This window comes from Orcinus orca, chromosome 6 (assembly GCF_937001465.1).
Source record: "Orcinus orca chromosome 6, mOrcOrc1.1, whole genome shotgun sequence".
In the NCBI taxonomy this organism is placed as follows: Eukaryota; Metazoa; Chordata; class Mammalia; order Artiodactyla; family Delphinidae; genus Orcinus; species Orcinus orca.
This window is the reverse complement of record NC_064564.1, coordinates 16854600-16882179: the sequence shown is the minus strand read 5'-3', so window position 1 is coordinate 16882179 and position 27580 is coordinate 16854600. Positions and strand designations below refer to the sequence as shown.

The 27580-nt window shown below is 38.4% G+C and overlaps 1 protein-coding gene across 2 annotated transcripts; it reads left to right on the top strand.

The window, feature by feature from the left end:
* The first annotated feature begins 14 nt into the window (after positions 1-14).
* BNIP3L (BCL2 interacting protein 3 like) lies at positions 15-27580 on the top strand. Of its 2 annotated transcripts, none has more exons than XM_004270683.3 (6): positions 15-147; positions 7440-7623; positions 11793-11865; positions 16864-16967; positions 17086-17235; positions 24813-27580. In XM_004270683.3, the coding sequence occupies exons 1-6, from the start codon at positions 48-50 to the stop codon at positions 24859-24861; spliced, it is 660 nt and encodes a 219-aa protein (XP_004270731.1). In that variant the 5' UTR covers positions 15-47; the 3' UTR covers positions 24862-27580. The 2 variants fall into 2 exon arrangements, with proteins under 2 accessions (XP_004270731.1, XP_012388777.1); XM_012533323.3 differs by lacking the exon at positions 15-147 and adding an exon at positions 6525-6675 and having other exon boundaries at positions 24813-25435.

The window sequence follows — 27580 nt, the reverse complement described above, 5'->3', positions numbered from 1 at the left end:
ACCAGAGACGGTCCTGCTGCGGTCGCACCTCTTCCAGCCGCCCGACAATGTCGTCTCACTTAGTAGAGCAGCCGCCGCCCCCGCACAACAACAACAACAACTGTGAGGAAGGTGAACAGTCTCTTCCCCCACCAGCCGGCCTCAACAGTGAGTACTGGGCCGGCGGGCTCGGTAAAGGGGATGGGGGAGGAGGAGCTGCTCGGGCCGCTGCCGCCAGCTCCGCGCGGGGAGCGGGAGGAGAAGGCAGCCCATTGGTCAAGGCCTAGGATGTGCGGATGACTGACAGCTCCCGTCACCTCTCAGGAGGAGTTGCTCCTGTCTTCCTCCAGACCTGGCTCAGCTCCTTCCTGGGGTCTTGGGTGGGGGGCTGCTTGGGTTCGCCGTTGGGAAGGGTAGGTGGGTGGGAAGACGAGGGCGTCGAGCGGATCCCACCTGTGGTGGGCCCCTGAGCGGAGCCAATCGGGGCATGGAGGGGCGGGCCTTGGGGCGCGGGGAGGGAGGGTGGGCGGAGCGGGCCGCCAAGTGGACGTGGGCAGGGATGGGGACGTGCGGCGGGGACGCCAGGGGATGGACGCGGGCGGCGGACTGAGAGGAGGGGGCGGGCGAGGGACGGGCGGGGGGTCAAGTGTGCGGCAGGCCTTGGGCCAAGCCCGGCTGACCCCACCTCACTCGGTCGGCCTTCCCCCAGGGCTCAAAATGTGAGACCTCTGGTTGCGTTCCTTTGTTAGCACGAGCTGGCCAGGAGAATTATTTGGTAATTTAGTGGTTACTTGTATCACGTGACGGGGGGTGGGTGTGAGGAGGCTATACTACTTTTTTTTAAAGATGTTTTAGAGTTGCTCAAGTAATTTTTTTTTTTTTTTTTTTTTTTAACATTGGGGTTGTGTGTCCTGTAAACCTGCTTACGAACAGCTTCTTGAACCATCCAAGATTGCACAGATCACGGAGTCTGGGGCAATGAATTTTCAGAAACGGGATTAAAAATACATTGGTACACTGGGGCGGTTGAAAGTTAATGGCAGTATCGAATTACGACCAACTACAGTTGCTTTTGCTAACATTCTGGTGCTTAGACATCTTGTTCTAAGGTGATTCCCTGTTGTCTTTAAAGCTCGCTGGAAGCCTTGGAAAGGTTCTTGCCTTAACCTTCCTGTAATTTACCTTTTGAAAGAGATGGTTGGGACAGTTAGCGTATGGCCAGATGAAGTCGTTTAAAAATCAGTTGGATGCTTAAATGACATTTAAAGGCACTCTAAGATCTTTCATCAGAGGGAGGTGTTCCAGCGTGGCCTAACAATTATTTTAGGGAAGAGAGTTCCTGTCCTCACAAGATGTTTTCATTGCTTATTCTTTTTGCTCCATCTTTTGATTAGGTGATTCTTTAAATGTTGACTTTTAAAAACTTTTAAGTGTCTTATGTTCTAGAATGTAAGATTTAGATATTATTTCCCACAGTAAATTAAGATTAATTTCTGTGTGTTTTAATGTTCTTTGCTTCACATATTAATATGCATTTTAAAATTAATTACCTGTATTTAGAACCATGTGATTTTAGAACGGGAAGAAACTTTAGCGATAACTGTCTACTTTTATTTACTGGTAGAGAAACAGGTCTATTTAGAATGGATAAAAAACAAGGTTCTACTGTATAGCACAGGGAACTATATCCAATCTCCTGGGATAAACCATAATGGAAAAGATACAGAAAAAAAGAATGGGTATATGTGTATAACTGAGTCACTTTGCTCTACAGCAGGAATTAGCACAACATTGTAAATTAACTCTACTTCAATAGAAAAAACAAACAGGTCTAGAGTGAAGTGTGTTGTCCAAGTTCATGGCAGGCTAGGTCCTAGAGCTGAGGTTTTACTTTCACCCGACTAGTGTTGCTTTCAGGACACTTCTTTTCATTGGCCCACAATCCCCTGATTATGTGTGTTTCTTATTCTCTCAGTGTATGCCACCTAATGTATAGAGGTGACCTGCCTATCGATCTCTTTTTAATGTACTGTTTCTTAATTGTATTCCAGTTTTCTGTGATACTTACAAGTTGGCTGTTTGGTTAGTATGTGTACCCGACTTCACAGAAAGCAAAGGAATTTTTCTTTTCCTTTGACCATGTAACAGAAAAATGGGGTTGAGCTCTGTGTGATGGTTTTCCTCCGTGTCCTGACAGACCTCTGAGGTCTTTGATGTCCTTGGCCAATCAGGTACTGCTACGTTTGTATTAGCTCTTACAGAAGTGCAAGAATGCTCAGCCTGTGTGTGATATCAAAATGTTGCTTTGGGAAATCTGCTAGATAGAAAGTATTTTATTTGAGCTAGGGTGAGCTGCTTTTAAATGTTACTGAAAAGCTTTCAGATAAGTGCCATGTTTCATTACGCTCCTTTCGCCTTTTACTCTTTTTTAGCTCATTATACAACACTGGACTGAACAAAACAAGAAGTCTTATTGATTCCTTCAAGTGATTTTTGGGCACTGAGCAAAACAACTTATTCGGGCATCTAATACTATCCAAATTGCTGATAAGTTGAAGTTGTTTGTTGCATAAAGTTGCACAACTCTGAAAAACAGGAGATGAACTCATTGTACAGATTATCTCTGGCTTGGGATTTTATCTTTAGTTCAGGGGTCAAAGTTTTAATAGAAAATTATTGAAATATTTGGAATAATGAAACCGTTCTCTGATTTTTTTTTTAAGTTTATCCTTGTATGGGGACTGTTTGCTTTCATTACAAATTAGTGGACAAATATTTGAACTACTTCCAAAGTTAAAAGGATATTTTCCAGTTGATAGTTTTATTCTAGAGAAAACTATCAAGTTACTTAAGAATACTGGACATTTATGTCATAAAATTCAGTAGGTAATATGAGGAAAATTATGGTAGTAATTCTTGTCATTGTTTCACGTAGGAAGTGCAGCCTTTTTTTTTCTTTTTCTTTTTTTTAGTACAGCCTTTTTTATCTTTTTAAATATCTACAGCTATGATGTACTTGCTTCCTCAGTTATGGCAAGAAGGCTTTTAAGGCTATGACACGTGAAACTCCAATGCCTTATAATACTGTTTTTTTTTAAGAAAAATGTTAGTGAATGTTCTCAGTCTGGATTCCAGCATCAGGTACTTGAAATAAAATACATGTTTTGAGGAAAGAAAATAAGACATGATGAAATGTGTTAGCCCCGGTTACGATGAGTTACACATGGAATTGAAAAGTTGGGGAAAGAATGAGAAATACTCTTTTTCCTTTTTTCCCTTCCCCCATTCCCTCACTGTCCTTGCAAGAGGATTGAACTGGTGATTATAAAATTATAAAGAGTAAATACAGCATACAGTCATGAATGCAAATCACAATTATTGGACCAACCTTCACGAAGAACTGTATTACAGAATGTAGAAGCATGCATCTCTGAATCCTCTTAGCAGTTCTCAGACTTAAACTAGAAAATAGCTCCTGTAGTGTGTATATGTATCACCTGGCTTAAGAGAACGATTGTTAGTTTGTAAGTAGTCTTTTAATATAATGGAGCCTCCAGTTTTTAATTTTAAAGCTTAATTATTAGGAAGGGAATTCACTCTGAGATTTTTTTCCTGCATTGTATTGCTTGGACAGCACAGTCCTCATGTCTTATTTCCTTTCCAAGTAAAAAGGGACTTCGTGAGGATTGGTAGTGTTAGAACGTCAAGAAATTCTGAGGCTATAAATCAGGAATGAACTAGGAGATGAGAAAAAGGTATGTGCAGTTCAACTATTGAGAAAGATAAGTTTGATTTTTTCCACTTTACTCAAAAGATAAAGCTAGTATATACACATTTTTTTTTCAGATCTAAATTTTTTTAAAATTCTTTATTGGAGTATAATTGCTTTAAGTATGTAAACATTTAATGGATATCTATGTCCTGACTTTCTCTGCAGAACTGATTATTTCCATAGATGATATTACTGGAACAGAATTAAGAGTTAAAGGAAATCTACCATTTTAAGGCTTTTAATGGGTATTGCCAGATTACCCAGCAGAATGTTCATGGAAGTCCTGGTTGTAATAACAGAATATTAGAAGCAGTCATTTGGGTGATGATTAACCATTGCCATTTGGATAATGGTTAAAGCATGGTATATCTTTATGATGGGATGCAGTGCAGTTCCAAAGAATAAAGTAAGGCAATATATATTGACATTGAAAGACATCAACGAGTTGTTAGGTAAGAAACACTATTTATAGAAAAATATATACAGTACAATTCCATTGTTTTTATTTGTAATAACAAAAGCAAAACACAAAAGTATTCTCTGGAAGTCTACATATGAAACTGTTAAAAGCAGTTTCCTTTAGGAGTAGGAATGAGAGGTTGGGAGGAGAGGTATCAATTTTTTTCCTTCACATACTGATGTTTACATTTTCAAGGAATGCATTAATTTTGTAGTAAGAAATGTTTTTAAAAGATACTGAGTATAATTATAATAGTAACTAACACATAGCACTTGTTATGTACTCGGAACTTTTCGTTGTGTTTTATTCCTGTCATCCTCCCAACAGCCCTATGAGGTAGATGTGGTGTTTTGTGGGTTTTTTTCCACTATGTGCAGGCAACCATTCGGTGTGTGTTTTTTTTAAATTGAGGTGTGACATATAACATTAGTTTCAGGTGTACAAAATAATAATTTTATTTATTTTTTCATTCATTTTGAAATGACCACCAAAGTAAGTCTAGTTAACATTCATCACCACACAGAGTTACAAAAAAATTTTTTTCTTACGATGAGAACTTCTAAGATCTACTCTCTTTTCTTTCAAATATACAATACAGTTATTAACTGTAGTCACCATGCTGTAAATTACATCCCCAGGACTTATTTCTCTCCTGACTGGAAGTTTGTACCTTTTGATCACCTTCAGGTAGACACAGTTATTATCCCTATTTTACAGATGAGAAAACTGGAACACGGAGAGGTTACTGGAACACAGAGAGTTTAAGTGACCTGTCTAGGCTGTGACAATCTGATGTGATAGAAGGGGAGTCTGGGACAACTGGACGTGATAGAAGGTAGAAGGAGAGTCTGGCTTCAGTCTGTGGTCTGAGCCACTATGCTAATACATGCCCGATAGGTATTGTCTGCCTTGAGTAGAAGTGCCTTCAGTTATGTTACAGAGTAAGGCAATTACAGGTCCTTTTCACTAAGCTTTTCTGGGTCTTGAGTCTCCTCAAGTTCCTACACTGTGATTACTTACATATATTTAATGTAGAAGGTAGAATTTAGACATGGGTTTGGAAGTCCTTCAAAAAAGCAAGGTTTTGAAAACCTGACATTGTTACAGCCTTTTTTCTCTCTGATCAGCTGCTTCAAGTGAATGTTAATTGTATTTTAGAGAAGACTGGCTTCCACGGAGACCCATGTAGAACTCCTGGTTCCTTAGTTCTGCTTCTGCCAGAGCACCTGCAGCCTTTTATTTTTTTCACATTGGGCTTCTGTACAAGAACTGGTCCCATTGGTGTAGAATACATTGGACAGTCCTAGAAAGAGTGGGAGTAGGAAAAAAACAGTTTGTTCATCATATACCTCTCTCTCTGTCGCTCTTTTCAGTTAAAATATTTTGTAGAGCTCTAAATTTAGGGATGCTCGTGGTATATTTCTTATGCATTCCAGAGGCACTCCACAAGTATTTAGTTAAATGACCTTCAGTGTTAGATCTATCTTATTAGCTTTGCTAGTTGAATTTCTTCATCCATTTTGAATACTGCCTAGCCTGTGTCCATTTTTGTGTGTGGACGGAATGAGACCGTGGAGATGTCATGGAGTTGTGTTGTTTGGCAGTACAGTCCCAAAGAATGGGGGGTGATGATGGGACTCTGACAGCCACTGGGACCACCTTGGAGGGGAAGGAGGGAAAGGGTAACTTCACTTCTATGGAGCAAATGCTGTTCTAAGTCCATTACAAATATCAACTCTTTTAACTAGTGTATTGATGAGTATCTCCTGTTTACTAGGCATTTTACCTGTGTTACTCTATTTAATCGTCACAGCAACCCTGGGGGGAAGGTACTATGTAATCATCTCTGTTTTACAAATGAGGAAACAAGCTCAGAAAGTCATAGTAAGTGGGAGAGTCAGATTTCCAACCAGGGCTACCTTTGAGCTTTTCCTTTGTAGACGGGTGATGTTGAGTTCACTTCTGGGTCTGGATTAGCAGTAATCTCATTTAGAGTGCATTTTAGGGTTTGGGCCTGTTATTCTGATTTACGGATGGAAGACTGTTCTGCCACAGAACTCTCTCTAACACTTCTGCTTGGAGTTTAGAGAAGTGGCTCCACCAACCTGCTTGGTTATGTTTTCTAAAACAAAATTTGTTGTAAGGAATGGAAATTAGAAAAAACATACACCACTCTCTTTTTGTTGTGAAGTTGTTTTATTGGCTACTGTTGTCAATGCTTATTAGAATGAAAGGACCTTCATGTAGTCAGCAAACTCATGGAGCCAGTATTTTCAAGACCAGTCCAAATTACCAGGGCCCTATCCTTTCCTGTGGCTCCACCCTCTTTGACTGTTCGCCTGAGGCAACGTCAGTGTTGCCCGTAGCAGATGCCTGGTTTTCTGCCCCAAACCAGCGAGGCTTCATGAAAACCCTAGAAAGTGTGAACTTGTGGGAGAGAAGAGAGAAAAGGCCAGCTTGCAAGGTATGTTTAGTGCATAGAGAAAGGAGAAGTAGAAAGAGGGAGGCATAAAGGAAGGGAAGAAGCTAATGTGTGGGATAGGGATAAAGCTTTTTTTTAGGGTTTTTAAGCATTCTCACCTGATTTAGTTAAGAGGCAGCTGCATTCATTTTATGCTCCAGACTTGCACACAAACTGAAATGTTGGTGATTGGATTTAAGTTCCCTCTCCAGGAACGTCTCAATTGTTTGTGCTAATGAAGGCACAGTTGTTAACATACTTAGATGACCTTTACGACGTTTCTAAATACAGGTGGAGAGGACACAACTAAATAGCTGAGGTAGATGGAGAAGATACAACTAAATAGCTGAGGTAGACTGTGGAAAAAATATATATGTAATTAAAATATTAAACGTAAGTACCCTGTCTGGTAATAAAGTAGCTGTTTATTTTTTGAAAAGCAACCAAAAATTTTCAGTAAGTATTTATTGTATGTAAATTAAGTTTTAACCAGAGAGAAAACTGGCTGAAAGACACATCTTCTAAGATACTCATTTTAGAGGTCCAGCTTCTTCTAAATCAGTTGATTGCACGAGCTCCTTCAGGAACAGCACTATATAGCTTTTCAGACTTTTATTGCTCCTTGTTTATTTTCTTCAGAATACTTTGGCATTTGCTTTGAGGCGAGCCAGAATTCTTATCTGAATTCACCATATTCACATGCTGTGTGCACACGAGAGACTCCTGTTCTGCTGTGGTTAACTGCAGTTATCTGACTTGTCCAACAGGTTCCTGGGTGGAGCTCCCCATGAATAGCAGCAATGGCAATGATAATGGCAATGGGAAAAATGGGGGTCTAGAACACGTACCCTCCTCATCCTCTATCCACAATGGAGACATGGAGAAGATTCTTTTGGATGCACAACATGAATCCGGACAGAGCAGTTCAAGAGGCAGTTCTCACTGCGACAGGTAAGTGAGATCCACGTTTTGGTGGAATTCTGGAAATGGAAGGGTTGCAAGGTTACTTCCCACTAGAAAATATAAATTGCTTACATCTTCATGTGACAAAATTTACAACTCCCGATTTCTTGCAGCATGTGTGTTTAAATCAGATAGCCAATTGACAAGGACATGAGTGCCCACTTTTTCCTCAGATTAAATCAGTTTCCTTAGATTGCGTCGTTTTCAGATGTTTACTAGTTTAAAAGTCAGCGGTATAAATGTTTGCTTACAGAATTAATCTAACTTTCTCCCGTTTTCCTTTGTCCTTTCACAGCTCTCTTTCTGCCTCCAATACAGTTACCTCTGTAATCTCTGTCCTCCCTTCTAGATTGTGAGGCTTTAAAAGGCAGGGATCCTGTTTCATCTCCTCTGTACCCTTGACAGTCATGATGCTGGTATACAGTAGACATTCAGGAAATGTTTGAGTCGCAGGAGGTACAAGTTGATTCAGCTTGTTGTATAGCAGTATTTGCACGGTGGAAGCACCAACTAAGGTCTGTAAAGATAGTTAATTTTGAAGGCGGCCGTTGCGTTTCCTTAGAGCTCAGAGGAAGTTTTGTTTCAGACCTCGTTTTTCTATATTTGGCTTGGGGAGACATTCTTCAATTAAGGACTGCATGTGGTGAAAGAGTTAAGGATACAGACACGTATGAGGAGAGTGAAACTGCGTTGTTAGTTTATATTTCAGTACAAGCTTCTCTTTTTCCAGAGGGACTAGGTATTACATGACATAGTGGTATATTGAACATTCTTAGACCAGTGACAGCCATAGTATTAGCATTCTGGGGTACTGGATGATCTTCTGGCTAATTAAGAGTTCACTGTTATTGGCCATGTAGAAAATGCAGATACACAGGAAATAGACTAAGGGGACATCTAAAAATGTAAACAGTGATTATCTCTAGGGGATGGAATGATGGCCATTTTTCTTCTTCCAAATTTTTATACTTGGTAAAAATTGTGTGTGTGGTACATATTATTTCTCATCAGAAAAAGCAGAAAAGGAGAATCAAGAGTTAAATCATGTTCGAAGTGCCTGCGTGACTTATGATCCACCGTTGTCACCAGGGCCGCAGAGGACGGGTCTGACGGCTCTCTGGCACACCCACCTCCCAGTCACATCACTCACGTGTCCCTGTGCTTCGGAAGAGCCGGGATGGCTCTTGTCATGAGCAGAAGCAGAGCAGATGGCTCTTCTCTGAGCAGCTTGCCACCAATTCTGGGAGCTACGACATTAGTCTGTTTTTTGAGAATCACGTTTATATTATGTTACATTTATGTTATGAGGCTCACGGGTGGGTTTTCTGAAGTTTTCTGCTGCTTATGGGCTTGTTGATAAGCCTTTTATTACATGTTCAAGTACTGGTGAGTCCCTTAACCTGCCGTTCACTTGGTGCTGTCATTGAGCAGAGATAAGATCACCTGCCCGGCCTTCTGGTCATCTTATGTCATTTCTGGTTGCAGTTATACTTGTGGTCGAACACGAATTCATCTTCCCGTGATCACGTTTCAGTTAGGTTTCTAAACATGTAAATCGAGATGTGGCGGGTGCCCTGGGACACTTTCCTGTTCTCCACTTACACATCTTCAGGCTCTGGGTCACTGGTCACGTCTCAAGGGAGGCCTGGAACTCTAGCTCAGTAATGCTCTCCTGGGATACCTAACACTTGAACATTTAAGAATGTCTTCACAGTTCATGTCATCTGAATTGCCAGCATCTCTAGATTTGAGGTTGTTAAGCAGTGCTTCTTGTAGGCGGAAATGGTTTAGGATTGTTGGCTATTCGTCCCCAAGCTAATTTATGTATATTTTCATACATATTTAAAAATTTAAAAATTATTCCACCAGTATATTTTTGTCACTGTGGTGGTTGTTAGAAGAGATGCCCCTATGTGTTTTGCTTTGTGCTCCAGCCTATTGTAGGAGTTTCCAACCTATTGTAGGAGTTTCCAACCTACACACTATATTCCCACAGGGAGCTTTTAAAAATACCAGTACACAGACCCCATCCCTAGAGAATCTCGTTCTGTTGTCGAGACATGAGAAAATTTTTTTTTTTAAAGAAGATGTTGGGGTAGGAGGTTTTATTTATTTATTTATTTATTTTTGCTGTGTTGAGTCTTCGTTTCTGTGCGAGGGCTTTCTCTAGTTGCGGCAAGCGGGGGCCACTCTTCATCGTGGTGCGCGGGCCTCTCACTGTCGTGGCCTCTCTTGTTGCGGAGCACAGGCTCCAGACGCGCAGGCTCAGTAGTTGTGGCTCACTGGCCTAGTTGCTCCGCGGCATGTGGGATCCTCCCAGACCAGGGCTCGAACCCGTGTGCCCTGCATTAGCAGGCAGATTCTCAACCACTGCGCCACCAGGGAAGCCCAACATGAGAAAATTGTAAAAGCTCCCCAGCGGATCCTAACATGAGCCAGGATGATAATGCATCCCAAATGGATCAGTCTACCAGTGAGATGTTGAGTATTTGTCTAAGCGAGCTTGGTGCCAGTGGTAAGAAGAGTGTAAAGCAGAGCTGTGCTTCTCTTGGCTTTTTGACTTGGTCATTCTGCTGCCTTGACCTGGTCATGGTTCTGTAAGGCTGGTCCTTAACTTGACCTCTGGCTGTGAATCCAACAGTGTTATGAGCATAATAACAGTATACTGAGGACAACCAGAGTCCCTCGTTCTACTTGGTTCCTGTGCTATAGCCTGAGATTTCTCGTTGAAGACAAAAATTTTCTAAATACAATAATATGGTGGTTTGGTATGGAACCAGTTTTTCACTTTTCCTTCCCCCACTTCAGAATCTCCTACATCAGTTATAATCGTCAAAGACTGGTGATCTTACTTACTTTCCAGTCAGTCTCACCAGCATCTCTATATATTACCATTGGACACATGCTCTTGACAGCGTTGATAGTTAATATCTATTCCTTTGAGCAAGTTAAGCCTGGAGCATCCTTCATGCCCACTTGAGTTTACATTTGGGGAGCTGGGGTGTGTAGTTAAAGATCTAGTGACTCGCTGTGGTTACACAAGGAATCATTGATAAAGCTAAGAATAGCACTTAGCACATTGTATTCATCTCTTGTATCAAGTACAGCTTGTGACCATGTATCTTTGTCTAAAAATGTATCTGTAAATTTTTATAGTTCTGGGAATATATCTTGTACTTGAGAAAGGTTATCACTTGCTATAAGTTTATATAATTCACTCTGAAATATCTCAAAGTCAGTATTTCAAAAGTAGGTAAAATAGTGGTTCTCAAACTGTTTGGGCTCAGTACTCAGTAACTCCAAGTTACTACACTTGTAGTAACTATTGGGGACCCCAGAGATCTTTTGTTTATGTGGGTTATATATTTTGATATTTACTATATTAGAAATTAAAACGGAGAACATTAAAAAGATATGTATTCATTCATTCAACAAGAAGCCTATTACATGTTAACATAAGTAACTTTTTTAAACAAAATTTACCTGTTGTCCATAACCAAAAAAATTAATAAGAATAGTGGCATTGTCTTACGTTTATGCAAATCTCTTTAATATCTGGCTTAATAGAAAACAGCTGGATTCTCTCCTGCTTTTACATTCTTTCTATGTGTATATGCTATTACACATAATTTAGCCTTTGGAAATTTTCACTGTACACACATGGCAAAATGAGAATGAAAAAGGCAAGTAAATCCTGATAGTATTATGAAAACAATTTTAACCTCAAAGACCCTTTGAAAGAGTCGTTAAGAGCCGCTTTCACACTTTGAAGATAGCTGGTGAATTGTTTAACGATGAAAGAACTTTGAGAAAAAGAACCCCAAACTACAGTTTCTGAATTTGAAGATCATTTTACATTTATTGGAAAAAGAGTAAAAATAAGAAAATGTGACAGTCTTGTGTCTTTAGGTAGTATTTCCGTTGCAGATTTATCATTGCAAAGGAATTTATCACCACTGAAAAATTCTAGAACATTTGGGAGTAAGGGTGCTCAATTTCATTTTTTCTTACATGGGGTTATGGTATACTTTCTGATTTGCTGCTTTTTCAAAGACATACCACTATAACTTTTAATTTTCTAATTTCCAGTAGAGGCTAATTTATTTGACAAAATGAGAATTAAAACTAATGTCTATAAATGTGTCTTTCTCTTCTAGCCCTTCCCCACAAGAAGATGGGCAGATCATGTTTGATGTGGAAATGCACACCAGCAGGGACCATAGCTCTCAGGTGTGTGTGTATGTTTGTTTATTTTTCTGATTTGCATTAGATAATTAGGAAAAATGCAAATCTCTAAGTCTGTTTTGCTGAAATATAGTAAAGAATATGAAGACTTTAAAAAATTGTTTGAACAATGGAATATTACTCAGCCATAAAAAAGAACGAAATAATGTCATTTGTAGCAACGTAGATGGACCTAGACATTGTCATACTGAGTGAAGTAAGTCAGAGAAAGACAAATATATGATATTGTTTATTTGTGGAATCTAAAAAAATGGTATAAATGAACTTATTTACAAAACAGAAATAGAGTCACAGATGTAGAAAACAAACTTATGGTTACCAGGGGGAAAGGGATAAATTGGGAGATTGGGATTGAGATATACACACAACTGTATATAAAATAGATAACTACTAAGGACCTACTGTAGAGCACAGGGAACTCTTCTCAGTACTCTACAATGACCTATATGGGAAAAGAATCTAAAAAAGAGTGGATACATGTTTATGTATAACTGATTCATTTTGCTGTACGCCTGAAACTAACACAACATTCACAACATTTTAAATCAACTATACTCCAATAAAAAATTTAGAAAAATACTTTGAAGCCATTTTAAGTTATTCAGTTTCTGATGTTGGAATTTATGCTGCTGTGGTCGTCGTCATGCTCCTTTACAACTAAGAATTTGGGGTCCTAAAAGAATTGGGAAATTCTTGTCTATAATGTGTCATTCCAATATTCCAGGCTAGTTTCTTGAGTTTATAAATAGAAAACTGAGGCACATGTCTTATTTAAGGTCACAGGATAAATGAAACGGAAGGTTGTTGTAGAACCAGGTGTGAAAACTTTTTTGCGTCTGAAATCAAATCAAGCTAGAGACAAAATTCACCTAAATTATGCAGGATTCCTTAAGGTAAAGAAGTTAAATATAGTTTCACAAGGAGTTGACATGTTGGAAATATAGATGGATATAGTATTGAAAGCTTACAAAGGTTTTTATTGTAAAACTTGGGATAAATAAATGTCATTAATGATTTAGAATGTTCATAGCCAGCCCTTGACTTTATTGATGTGTCAGATCACCTGCAAGTGTCAGAGTGCAAATTTTTTTTATATATAAATTTATTTTATTTATTTATTTTTGGCTGTGTTGGGTCTTCGTTGCTGCGCCTGGGCTTTCCCTAGTTGTGGCGAGCGGGGGCTACTCTTCGTTGCGGTGCGCGGGCTTCTCATTGCAGTGGCTTCTCTTGTTGTGGAGCCCATACTGGCTCTAGGCATGCGGGCTTCAGTAGTTGTGGCATGTGGCCTCAGTAATTGTGGCTTGCGGGCTCTAGAGCACAGGCTCAGTAGTTGTGGCGCACGGGCTTAGTTGCTCCGCGGCATGTGGGATCTTCCCGGACCAGGGCTCGAACCCGTGTCCTCTGCATTGGCAGGCAGATTCTTAACCACTGAGCCACCAGGGAAGCCCAAGAATGCAAATTCTTGAGAACAGGAGGCGTTTTTTTCTCCCATGTTAAGGTACTTGAAGAATATATGTTGAGTGAATGTTTGAATGAATGCTAACAAAAACTTTGTTTTGCGGAGTTCTCACTGTGCAGTGTCCTGGCTCCCTTTGCACTGGAAATATTTTGCATGTTACCTTGGTTCCACCCAGTATTCTTTCTGTTTAGGAAGCTGCACACTTTCTCCCTACGTTGACTGTGCTTTATTTGTGCTGTTTTCTGAAACCTAGAAACACTATGGGACGGAATACTAATTTATTTTATGATGAACTTTATACTGTAGAGAAACTTGTAGTAGCAAGGCTACTACAGTTAATTTAAACCAGGTTACGTTTTTGAAAAGGCAATCTAACTCCTATAAGAAAAACATTATATCCTTTAGAGTAAGACTTTTAGTAAGAGAGAAATGAATAGGAATAATATACTTGAACTTTCAAAAAGCCTTTTACATTGCTTGTTTCTAATTGAAGAAATGCTAATTCAAAAACTAGTTACTTTAGGGTTTGGGAAGGTGGATTTCTTTTTCATGAATTAGAAGGAAGCTTAGGGTTAGGAAACAGTTAAAAACAGTTAATAAAGGACTTAATGGTACTTGCTCTTATTGAATTTTTTAGATTGTCTACATGAGGAATATGACATTTTTAGCCTTTTTAAGAGGAGGAAGGAAAGAAGCTAATATTTACTAGATACATTCCAGGTGCAAAATTTTTTTTTTTTAATTTTTTCCCACTGTAATGTTCTCAGCCCAGTGAAAGAGGTGACATAATGCCCATGAATGAATTGGAAAAAATGAAGCTGTGTCTTAATTAAGTTACTTACCTAAGATCAAAAGCAAGTAAGTGATAGAGTGAGGACTGAAACCAGGGCTGTCTGGGCCTGTGGCCCCTGTTCTACTAAAATAAGTCGATGAATGGGATTGATTTCAGAAGAGCTCACAAGGTCGTGAGAATGAACTAAAACACATGTCTGGTGAGTCGTGGTACAAGGAAGCCTAAGGTGTAATGCCTTAGGAAAAAGTTGTTCAAACTGGACTTTTAGGATAATGGTCCTCAAGAGTCAGTTTTGTAGCAGAAAATAGACGGTAGATTGTCTCTCAGAGGCGTTTTTCAGTGTGTTTCTGGGACCAAATAGGCCAGCACAGGGTCGGGTGTCATTGGAAGATGATACAAAGTGAAAATGTCTTCCTTTTCCCTCCTGTAAAACTGTGGTTTATCTGTTCTGTGCTATGTAGTTTAATATCCACATTTAGAGAGAGAGCTTGAGGTGCGCCAGAGAAGGAAAATGTAAGTGATTAGAAGGTAAGGGACTGCCCATGATAACAGGCTGAAATGATCAGAATCTTCTGTCTGAATAGTTGTAGCTGTGGAGCGAGGGTTATTGATTTGGATAAAGGCATGAATATTACTTCATTAGACTAAGTGCATTTTTACCATATTCTGAAATTCCAAGAATCAGAAGGCAATTTAAAGCCTAAAGCTGGCAAATGTAAGATTAATAAAAGGAAGCACAGGGCAGTAATGAATGAGGAGAGCTTACAATCCTTATTCTTAAGGTAAGCATTCTAAACTGATCTGGGAAGTTTTTGTGTTTTTTTTTTTTAAATAATAGCCCAAAGATCATCATCTTTAAAAATTAGATTAAAATCTTATTATATTTTCATTCTTTTGGAAAGTATGAAATACTAGCTTGTTCACACATTTAAACCTGAATCTTTGAGCAGTTTTAGAAGCGACATTTAAGACCAATGTTGGAAACTGAACAGAAGTGACCTGCAGTGTGTTGAATGAGGTATTGTGTGGCACAGGCTGATCTATAAGTAAATTGTAACAATTTATCGTTTTTGATTTAGGGTATTTTCAGATTTACTCCAGAGAGCCAACTCATGATTCTGAGTAATCTCAATACTCAGTGGAACAAGCTTAATCCTAAAGGCTGCATTATGGCATTCAGTGGTATTTGCCAAGTCCAGCAGAACTAAATAAGAATGATAGTACCAGAGTAGCAAAAATCCACAGGGATTTTACTTTCTGTTTGATAGCAAAAGGGACCATCTATATCTAGAGATTCTCTGAAGCTACCTTCCTGGAGCAGCTGTTTCATAGAGAATTTTCATAACTACCTACAAAAAAGAATGAAAGTTTGAATTCTATCCAAACAAAATAACAAATCAAAATAATGCTTAGCTTTGAGACCCTTTGGTTTGAGGTCATAGCATTATATTCCTTAAAACTGAATAAATAATGCTGTGTCATTTTTTAGGAATTTCTCGTCCCTGTGGGGTCTAGAAAGAGAAGCTATTGGAAATTTTGATTGATCTTAGCCTGAAACTTTAGGTTATTATCATTAGCAAGGAGAAGGACTTCTTTAATTTATTTGATGTGAAAGATGTCCAGTTCTTACTCTGTATTAAATAAATTACTCTTAAAACTTTTGGCTTAAGTAGTTTTTTTTGTTTGTTTGCGGTACACGGGCCTCTCACTGTTGTGGCCTCTCCTGTTGTGGAGCACAGGCTCCGGACGCGCAGGCTCAGCGGCCATGGCTCACGGGCCCAGCCGCTCCGCGGCATGTGGGATCTTCCCGGAGCAGGGCACGAACCCGTATCCCCTGCATCGGCAGGCAGACTCTCAACCACTGCGCCACCAGGGAAGCCCTGGCTTAAGTAGTTTTGAATAAACCTTGGAAAATGTTTGGATAGCAATTTGTCTAAAAATCTCCTTCTAGGGAGTAAAACTTAATGCCTAAGAGTAGGGGCTATAGAGACCATTTGCCTGGGTTTGAATACTGGCCCTGCTACTTACCGCATATAGAAACTTGGGCAGTCACTTAATTTATGTCTCGGATTCCTCATCTGTAGAATGGAATAGTAATAGTTCCTTTTCTTACAGGATTGTTGTAAGGTAAAGGTTAATGCATGTAAAGTGCATAGACTGATGCTTGTCTCTTGATAAATGCTTAATAAATACTAGTTATTTTAAGTTATTATAAATCATTTACTTCCTCAGCCCAACTCTCAGTTATTTATTTTCTCATTACTTTATATTTGTTAGCATATACTTTTTGATGTTCCCCTTTGTTTTTAATTATGAAAAATTTTGAATGCATACAAAAGTAAAGAGGATATTACAATGGCCCTTCATGCACGTGTCACCCAGATTCAATGATTATCAATGTTTTCCACACTTTAGTTACACTGTATCCCCAAATATACTTTTTTCAGATTCATATTCTTTTTTTTTAATTGAGGGATAATTCAAATCTCAGGTTTATATGCTGTGTTTAGACATAACAGTGAAACTCACTCAAGTTTTTTTTAAGATGTTAAATACTCTGATCTTAGATCATTTTGTCAGCCTTTTTGGAAAAATGACATCTTTCTTACATAAAAATTATTGATGCACAAGCTTATGATTTTTGTATATTTTCTGTCTAGATTTGTCTTCTGTAGTAGGAAGGATCAGTCTTCTTTTTCTCCTTTTTTAAAATGTGAATTCTCCTTTACAGTCAGAAGAAGAAGTTGCAGAAGGAGAGAAAGAAGTGGATGCTTTGAAGAAAAGTGTAGACTGGGTGTCCGACTGGTCCAGTAGACCTGAAAACATTCCACCTAAGTAAGTCAGTACATGGTTCTTTTCAGTGGACACAGTGCATGTAGTGTGGGCCTGCTAATTCCTGAGATATTTTCAGCAAATGCATTTCTGACACCTGCCTCTGCATTTCTTCCCCCAGGGAGTTCCACTTCAGACACCCTAAACGTTCCGTTTCCTTAAGCATGAGAAAAAGTGGAGCCATGAAGAAAGGGGGGATTTTCTCTGCAGAATTTCTTAAGGTGTTCATTCCATCTCTCTTCCTTTCCCATGTTTTGGCTTTGGGGCTAGGGTAAGTATTGGTCAGTGCCTGAAGTTTCTTCCATTCATTTTATTCACAGATTTTATTTCCAGCTGTAAGAAATATATGTGAAAGCAGTTTGTGTTGTTGTCCTTTTAATGTTTCAGCACAAGTGGGATGAACTCAAAAGAATTATTGAAGTCGATTCACTTTTGTTGTATAGGGTTCCCCCGCTCTCTGAAAGTAGAGCATGTCTATGAAACCTTCCGTAAGCTGAAATGGTGTAAAGCGAAGAAGCAATTACCTTAGGACACATCTTGCTAACTGATGCACAACATACATCGAGATAAAGCACAGATGCTCACAGATGCAGTTCAAAGCTATGGGAGCTGGATGCTGAGGTGCTGAGTGTGGTTCCTGGGAAGGAGGCGCTCTCACTGCTCGGAGTGCGCTTCCTCTGTAACAGCTCGCTGCAGAACCATCGCTGAACACTGTTCACTTTTTGCCTTTTTTTATAAAAGTGAAAATCCTCTTCGAATTCCTTTCAGTTATCGAAAACAGGTACTAACATAGGTCTAACCTACATAGCGAAGTAATGAAAAGCAAACTTTCGAAAAGCGGGGGATACCTATCCAATAAGCATTTTTAAGAGTAGAGTTTTTTCTTATTTGAAAATAAGTTGTTCATATGATTTACTACCCTAAAGGTTCATTTTAAAGTGAGCTCTTCTATATTTGATTTTTCTTTTTGGGTCTTGTTGTTGTTGTTTATAGATTTCTCAAGATAAGCTGGGTTTTAAAGTAAATTAATCATTAGTGTATAAAGTTGGCGTTGATGTGAGCATTTCTCTTTCCCAAATGGGAAAATATACCATTTTATCGAGTAGTCCTTGAGTGCAACTGGAAAGCTGGTTGGGGTTACTACTGTTTTCTCTTTGTATTGACAGCATTTTTCTTTCCTTCTAAAATTGACCCCACATTTACCTGCAATTCATTAATTTTTCAGGGATTTCTTTTTTTTTTAAATAGATCTTTATTGGAGTATAATTGCTTCACAGTACTGTGTTAGTTTTGGTTGTACAACAAAGTGCATCAGCCATATGCATACATATGTCCCCATATCCCCTCCCTCTTGAGCCTCCCTCCCACCCTCCCTATCCTACGCCTCTAGGTCATCGCAAAGCACGGATCCCGTCTCCCTGTGCTGTGCTGCTACTTCCCACCAACCAACTATTTTACATTCGGTAGTGTATATATGTCGACGCTACTCTCACTTTGCCCGAGCTTCGCCCTCCCACCCCATGTCCTCAAGTGCATTTTCTATGTCTGCCTCCTTATTCTGCCCTGCAACTAGGTTCATCAGTAACATTTTCTTTTTTTTTACATTCCATATACATGCGTTAGCATACGGTATTTGTTTTTCTCTTTCTGATGTACTTCACTCTTCAGACTCTCATGTCCATCCACCTCATTACAAATAACTCAATTTCGTTTCTTTTTATGGCTGAGTAATATTCCATTGTATATATGTGCCACATCTTCTTTATCCGTTCATCTGATGATGAACACTTAGGTTGTTTCCATCTCCTGGCTATTGTAAATAGAGCTGCAATGAACATTTTGGTACATGACTCTTTTTGAATTATGGTTTTCTCACAGTATATGTCCAGCAGTGAGATTGCTGGGTTATATGGTAGTTCTATTTTTAGTTTTTTAAGGAACCTCCATACTGTTTTCCATAGTGATTGTATCAATTTACATTCCCACCAACAGTGCAGGAGGGTTCCCTTTTCTCCACACCCTCTCCAGCATTTATTGTTTGTAAATTTTTTGATGGTGGCTATTCTGACTGGCGTGAGGTGATACCTCATTGTAGTTTTGATTTGCATTTCTCTAATAATTAGTGATGTTGAGCATCTTTTCATGTGCCTCTTGGCTATCTGTTTGTCCTCCTTGGTGAAATGTCTGTTTAGGTCTTCCACCCATTTTTTAACTAGATTGTTTCTTTTTTTGATATTGAGCTCCATGAGCTGTTTGTATATTTTAGAGATTAATCCTTGTCTGTTGTTTCATTTGCAAATATTTTCTCCCATTTTCAGGGTTGTCTTTTTGTCTTGTTTATGGTTTCCTTTGCTGTACGAAAGCTTTCAAGTTTAAGTAAGCCCCACTTGTTTATTTTTGTTTTTATTTGTTACTCTAGGAGGTGGGTCAAAAAAAATCTTGTTGTGATTTATGTCTAAGAGTGTTTTTCCTGTGTTTTCCTCTTAAGAGTTTTATAGTGTCTGGTCTTACATTTAGGTCTTTAATCCATTTGGAGTTTATTTTTGTGTATCGTGTTAGGTATGGTTCTAATTTCATTCTTTTGCATGTAGCTGTCCAGTTTTCCCAGCACTGAAGAGGCTGTCTTTTCTCCATTGTATGTTCTTGCTTCCTTTGTCGTAAATTAGGTGCCCATATGTGCGTGGGTTTATCTCTGGGCATTCTATCCTGTACCATTGATCTATATTTCTGTTTTTGTGCCAGTACCGTACTGTCTTGATTACTGTAGCTTTGTGGTGTAGTTTGAAGTTGGGGAGCCTCATTCCTCCAACTCCATTTTTCTTTCTCAAGATTGCTTTGGCTGTTCAGGGTCTTTTGTGTTTCCATACGAATTGTAAGATTTTTTCGTTCTAATTCTGTGAAGAATGTCATTGGTAGTTTGATAGGGATTGCATTGAATCTGTAGATTGCTTTGGGTAGTATAGTCACTTTCACAATATTGATTCGTCCAATCCAAGAACATGGTATATTTCTCCATCTGTTTATGTCATCTTTGATTTCTTTCATCAGTGTTTTATAGTTTTCTGAGTAAAAGTCTTTCACCTCCTTAGGCAGGTTTATTCCTAGGTATTTTATTCTTCTTGTTGCAGTGGTAAATGGGAGTGTTTCCTTAATTTCTCTTTCTGATTTTTTGTTGTTGGTGTATAGGAAAGCCAGAGACTTCTGTGCATTAATTTTGTATTCTGCAACCTTACCAAATTCATTGATTAGTTCTAGTAGTTTTCTGGTGGCATCTTTAGGATCTTCTATGTATAGTATCATGTCATCAGCAAACAGTGACAGCTTTACTTCTTCTTTTCCAATTTTGTATTCCTTTTATTTCTTTTTCTTCTTTGATTGCCGTGGCTAGGACTTCCAAAACTATGTTGAATAAGAGTGGCGAGAGGGATATCCTTCTCTTGTTCCTGATCTTAGTGGAAATGCTTTCAGTTTTTCACTATTGAGTATGATGCTTGCTGTGGGTTTGTCATATATGGCCTTTATTATGTTGAGGTAGGTTCCCTCTATGCCCATTTTCTGAAGAGCTTCTATCATAAATGGGTGTTGAATTTTGTCAAACGCTTTTTCTGCATCTATTGAGATGATCATATGGTTTTTATTCCTTAATTTGTTAATGTGATGTATCACGTTGATTGATTTGCATATACTGAAGAATCCTTGCATTTCTGGGGTAAATCCCACTTGATCATGGTGTATGATCCTTTTAATGTGCTGTTGGATTCTGTTTGCTAGTATTTTGTTCAGGATTTTTGCATCTATGTTCATCAGTGATATTGGTCTGTAATTTTCTTTTTTTGTGATATCTTTTTCTGGTTTTGGTATCAGGGTGATGGTCACTTCGTAGAATGAATTTGGGAGTGTTTCCCCCTCTGCAATTTTTTGGAAGAGTTTGAGAAGGATCGGTGTTAGCTCTTCTCTACATGCTTGATAGAATTCGCCTGTGAAGCCATCTGATCCTGGACTTCCGTTTCTTGGAAGATTTTTAATTATGGTTTCAATGTCATTACTTTTGATAGGTCTGTTCATATTTTCTAATTCTTCCTGATTCAGTCTTGGAAAATTGTACCTTTCCAAGAATTTGTCCATTTCTTTATGGTTGTCCATTTTATTGGCATAGAGTTGTTTGTAGTAGTCTCTTATAATCCTTTGTATTTCTGCAGTGTCAGTTGTGATTTCTCCTTTTTCATTTCTAATTTTATTGATTTGCATCCTCTCCCTTTTTTTCTTGATGAGTCTGGCTAAGGGTTTATCAGTTTCATTCATCTTCTCAAAGAACCATCTTTTCGTTTTATTGATCTTTGCTATTGTTTTCTTCATTTCTGTTTATTTCTGCTCTGATCTTTATGATTTCTTTCCTTCTACAGACTTTGGGTTTTCTTTGTTCTTTCGCTAGTTGTTTTAAGTGTAGTGTTAGGTTGTTTATTTGAGATTTTTCTTGTTTCTTGAGATGAGATTGTATTGCTATAAACTTCCCTCTTAGAACTGCTTTTGCTGCTTCCCATAGGTTTTGGGTCGTTGTGTTTTCATTGTCATTTGTTTCTATGTATTTTTAAATTTTCTCTTTGATTTCTTCAGTGGTGTCTTGGTTATTTACTAGCACACTGTTTAGCCTCCATGTATTTGTATTTTTTACAGTTTTTTTCCTGTAATTGATTTCCAGTCTCATAGCGTTGTGGTCAGAAAAGATGCTTGATATGATTTCAATTTTCTTAAATTTTCTGAGGCTTGATTAGTGACCCAAGGTGTGATCTATCCTGGAGAATGTTCCATGTGCACTTGAGAAGAAAGTGTATTCTGCCACTTTTGGGTGGAATGTTCTATAAATATCAATTAGATCTGTCTGGTCTGTTGTGTCATTTAAAGCTTGTGTTTCTGTATTTTCTGCTTGGATGATCTGTCCATTGGTGTAAGTGGGGTGTTAAAGTCCCCTACTATTATTGTGTTACTGTCAATTTCTCCTTTCATGGTTGTTAGCATTTGTCTTATGTATTGAGGTGCTCCTGTGTTGCGTGCATAAACATTTATAATTGTTATATCTTCTTGGATTGATCCTTTGATCATTATGTAGTGTCCCTCCTTAACTCTTGTAACAGTCTTTATTTTAAAGTCTTATTTTATCTGATACGAGTGTTGCTACTCCAGCTTTCTTTTGATTTCCATTTGCATGGAATATCTTTTTCCATCCCTTCACTTTCAGTCTTTATGTGTTCTTAGGTCTGAAGTGGGTCTCCTATAGACAGCATATATATGGGTCTTGTTTTTGTATCCGTTCAGCAAGCCTGTGTCTTTTGATTGGGCCATTTAATCCATTTACATTCAAGGTTATTATCGATATGTATGTTCCTCTTACCATTTTCTTAATTGCTTTGGGTTTCTTTTTGTGGGTCTTTTTCTTTTTTGTGTGTTTCTCGCTTAGAGAAGTTTCTTTAGCATTTGTTGTAAAGCTGGTTTGGTGGTGCTGAATCCTCTTAGCTTTTGCTTATCTGAAAAGCTTTTGACTTCTCCATCGAATCTGAATGAGATCCTTGCTGGGTAGAGTAATCTTGGTTGTAGGTTTTTCTCTTTCATCACTTTAAGTATATCCTGCCACTACCTTCTGGCCTGCAGAGTTTCCGCTGCAAAATCAGCTGATAACATTATGGGGATTCCTTTGTATGTTATTTTTTGTTTTTCCCTTGCTGCTTTTAATATTTTTTCTTTGGATTTAATTTTTGTTAGTTTGATTAATATGTGTCTTGGTGTGTTTTTCCTAGGGTTTATCCTGTATGGGATTCTCTGTGCTTCCTTGACTTGGGTGACTATTTCCTTTCCCGTGTTAGGGAAGTTTTCAACTATAATCTCTTCAAATATTTTCTCAGTCCCTTTCTTTTTCTCTTCTTCTTCTGGGACCCCTGTAATTCAAACGTTGGTGAGTTTAGTGTTGTCCCAGAGGTCTCTGAGACTGTCTTCAATTCCTTTCATTCTTTTTTCTTTATTCTGCTCCTCAGCAGTTATTTCCACCATATTGTCTTCCAGCTCACTTATTCGTTCTTCTGCCTCAGTTATTCTGTTATTGATTCCTTCTAGTGTATTTTTCATTTCAGTTATCGTGTTGTTCATCTCTGTTTGTTTGTTCTTTAGTTCTTCTAGATCTTTGTTAAACATATCTTGAATTTTCTCAATCCATGCCTCCATTCTATTTCTGAGATTCTGGATGATCTTAACTATCATTACTCTGAATTCTTTTTTCAGGTAGATTGCCTATTTCCTCTTCATTTATTTGGTCTTATAGGTTTTTACCTTGCTCCTTCATCTGTGACATATTTTTTTGCCATCTCATTTTTTTTTTTTTTTTTTAATGAGTGGGATTGTGTTCCTGTCTTACTGGTTGTTTGGCCTGAGGCTTCCAACACTGGAGTTTGTAGGCTGTTGGGTAGAGCTGGGTCTTGGTGCTGAGATGAGGAACTCCATGAGACCTCACTCCAATGAATATTCCCTGGGGTCTGAGGTTCTCTGTTAGTTCAGTGGTTTGGACTCGGATCTCCCACCACAAGAGCTTCGGCCTGACCCCAGGCTCGTGAACCAAGATCCCGCAAGCCGCCGGTTCACTTTGTGCTTCTCCTGTCTCCTTGGGCATCAGAGTCCCCCACCAGCGGCTGGCAGGCGCCCTAGTTGGGGGGAGACTCCAACTCCGCATCTTCCCACACCACCATCTTGACTCCTCCAGGGATGTCTTTTAAATTCTTCTTTTTTTCTGGATTTGAACAATTGAGGAAATACACTTTTGAAATATTTTAGGAGTTAAACACTTGTGGTTAAATATTTTTAAGACATATCTGCTCTTCTCTTTGAGCATGCCCAGTGGGTCCTCTTCTGTATATAAGGTGCAGAAGAAGTACAGCATCTCTTATCTTTCCTCTAAGGAGCTCAGCATATGGGAGAGATGTTCACGGTAATGAACTTGGAAACATATGTGACTTTCCCACACACACCTCCTGCCTTTCTGGGTGCCTGATCTGCTTTTGTGAGGGTGAGCACAGTGATGGCACGCAGCAGAACGGGGGGTATGTGAGAATGCTGTGTGGGGTAGGAGTTCACATTCCCCGGCAGCATTGACTGCACACTAGTTCATCTGCCCTCAACAGGTTGGCCGGCTTTTGTACCTTGGAGGAACTCTTCCTTTTATGAATCTTCAGACTGTTTCTCTTGCTGGTATAAGTGTAACAGTTGTTATAGACGAATGTAGAAAACAAAAGGATTCTAAAAAGTAAAGTTGGTTTTATTACGTTGGGGTGTGAGGCTGGTTCCATCTTTTCCTTAACTTCCTTTCTGCTTCTGTTATATAAGGGTCAAACACTTGCTTGGCATGGGAAAGTAATATAAGGCCCTAATCCTTAAGAGTTAAACTGTTAATAAGAGCATTTTAAAGCACTAGCAGCTTTGTAATTTGGTATATTACTGTATTTTGTGTCGGAAATATCAGTAGAATTTTTTTTCCACCACAGCGGACCGTCTCAAAGGAGGTTAGCTCTGCTTTACTCTTTGAAGGGATCTGTTCTCTCTGGCTTTGCTTTGTCTAATCACTGCCCCAGTGATGTCCAGTCCTGCCCAATGAGTAAACATAATCATATAAAACCAGTTTAGCTGGCTGATGACTAGCTTTAAGTAAGTCAGTGATGATTTCAGGGTGTTAGGGAACTGTACACACGGACCTTTAGAGCCTTGTACAATGGCTGAAAATTCTCATTTGTAAGTACAGTTCAGCCTGTGGGCAAGTTGGTATAGAGCTGTTGAAACAGATGAAACATGATATACTGTGTTTCCTTTCAGCATCTACATTGGAAAACGACTCAGCACGCCTTCTGCCAGCACCTACTAAGGGAAAAGAAGAGCCCCTGGGAAAGCGTGTGACTTGTGAAGTGGTGTATTGTCACAGTAGTTTATTTGAACTTGAGACCATTGTAAGCATGACCCAACCTACACCCTATTTTTACATATCCAAGTTCCAGTAACTCTCAAATCCAGTATTTTATTCAAACTCTGTTGAGGCATTTTACTAACCTCATTCCCTTTTTGGCCTGTAAAACACTTTAGAATTTCCTAACAGAGTTTACTGTTGTTTAGAAATTTGCAAGGGCTTCTTTTCTGCAAATGCCACCAGCAGATTATAATTTTGTCAACAATGCTGTTGTCTCCTTTTAGGTACCACCAGACTTAGACCTGCATCATTCATGGTATAAATTTTACTCTTGCAAGATAACTCCCATCTTTCTCTTAAAGCAAGACCAGGTTAGCAAATGATATAAAAGCTTTGTTGTTGGTTTTTTTTTTTTTTCAAGACAAAGGCAAGCTTCCCTAAGCTTGAATTTATAGTTATTAAAAAAGAAAAAAACAAACAAAATAGGACACAAGAAAAAAAAATATCCTGGGCAATAAAAACTTATTTTAAACCAGCTTTGGAGCCACTTTTTGTCTAAGCCTCTTAATGGCGCCTTTTAATTTGTAGGAGGCAAGCTATGTAAATGATAGGTATAAAATAGAAGAACTCGAATACATCAGCAGATTTTAATACTAGTATGTTATAATGCTGTCTTTTCTATGGTGTAGAATCTTTATTTCTGGTAAGGAATGTCTCAGGCCTAGAAATCTATGAAATTGCTTTGGGGACTTCTGTGTGTGTGTTTGGTATTTTTATGTTTATTAGCTGCATGTGAATTTTTCGTGGCTTTGATTTTTTTTTTTCTTTTTTTCTTTTTTCCTAAGAGTCTTTAGAGTGAGTTCCAATTTGTGGTATAAATACAGGCTTCTTGTTTTAGGAAGCATCACTTACACTCTGAAGCCTTTAAACTCTGAAGATAACTGTTTCAGAGTTATTTCAAGCACTTAGGCAACTTTGAAAACCAGACTTGGGTTGTGGGAACAGTTGACAGAGTTCTGAAGAGATGCCATTGGTTTTCTTCTGCTCTCTCCCTTTCTCATGTTTACTGTACAACCTGCCCAAGGCGATTCCTGTGATTGTGCAGGCGCCAGCCATTTCCTTCTCCTGTAGCCATCTTTTCAGTTACGTTCAACTTCTGAAGTTCCAGAACACTCAACAACTTCCTCTAATGATATACCTTTTGGTTCCTTTCTCAAATGTGAAGCTTTAGGACCAAATTGTTAGAAAGCAACAGATTTACCCGTCATTTCAAGTAGGTTTATTGACTTTCTGAACACACAGCATGATTCTGAAGGATACTATTATGTGTTTTATATATAAATAATTACTGTTTATGGTATAGGCATTGAATATTTAGAGAACCATTGTTAATTTGAAGGCTAGCAATCTATTCAGTAAATAAGGAGCATCAGGTTGACTTGAATAAAAGCACTCTGACCAGCAGGTTTGCTAGTTTGCAGAAACTACCTGAGTTTTTTCTCTCTCATATGAAGTTTTGTAAAGTTGATGTGTTATAGTGGAAAATAACATACAGATTAAACAAAAAAATTAATTTCTGACTCTCTTTTTTCAAGAATGTAGCTGGCTGTCTTTAAGAAAGATGAGATATCCAGATAGTCTTCTGAATTCTTTGACTTTGTTTTTCTTTCTAGATTTTGGTGTCTAAATAATTTTGGACATTTTTTTATTATTCCTTGTTTCTATCTTATTCACACATCTGATAACACTTGATTTGCCTTCTGTAACCTATTTATTTCAAGTCTTCATATTTCTTTGGGAAGAAAGTAAATCTGCTGGCCCGCTGACTTTGAAAAGTCTGAATAAAATTGGAAAGGCCGGTAAAGTTAGGAGAACTAAAGAGCTAAACCGTTCTAATATACAATTTGTATTACAGTTGGTATCATGGGAGGAAAAAGTAAAATTATACTTAAAGAAAAGCAGCTTTTTACAGGCAACACATTACTCTCTTTTGAAATTCAGTAGTGATCTTGTCAGGTGTGTGGCTGAATTTGGGTATATTTGTGGGTTTTTTCCAACATTGAAAATAAATTTAGTCCTGCCCTTTTTCTTAAAATAGCTCTGAAATTTTGGACTATTACTTAAAACATGAATACATGATCACAGTAGAACTTAATCGTAAGATGAAATCATGCAGTATTTATTGATAACCCTAACATCTGGGATAAATGTTTATGCTCCTACCCAGATTTGTGTTGAATGGAAACAGATTGTGTGATTGGAAAGGAGAATTCGACAACTAACAGTTGACATTTTTAAGATTAATGTTTAGAAAGCTTTACACCTGTTTACAATTTGAGGACGAAAAGGCAGTCTTCATTTTTCTTATGTTTGATGAAAACTGGCTTAAGATATTTGTAAATATAATCAAGAGCAAAACTGCACAAACTTGCACATGGAAAAGTGTGGCAAGTTACTTTGATTGCAGTAAAAACATCTACTGTTCTAAAACATGAAAACTGAAGACTTAGATGATGAATTTTCAAGTGAACCAGTTGTTGAAATTATCGGAATTAACTGAGCCAAAGTGATTATGCATTCTTCATCTATTTAGTTAGCACTTTGTATCATTATATACAGTTTACAATCCATGTATAACTTGTAGCTACAAACATTTTGTGCCATTAAAGCTCTCACAGAA

Excerpts from the sequence above, each read along its gene's own strand:
- BNIP3L (XM_004270683.3), top strand. The coding sequence starts at position 48 with ATGTCGTCTCACTTAGTAGAGCAGCCGCCGCCCCCGCACAACAACAAC. Across the intron at positions 11,866-16,863 it reads GCAGGGACCATAGCTCTCAG|TCAGAAGAAGAAGTTGCAGA; the intron begins GTGTGTGTGTAT and ends TCTCCTTTACAG. Across the intron at positions 17,236-24,812 it reads GTTTTGGCTTTGGGGCTAGG|CATCTACATTGGAAAACGAC; the intron begins GTAAGTATTGGT and ends GTTTCCTTTCAG.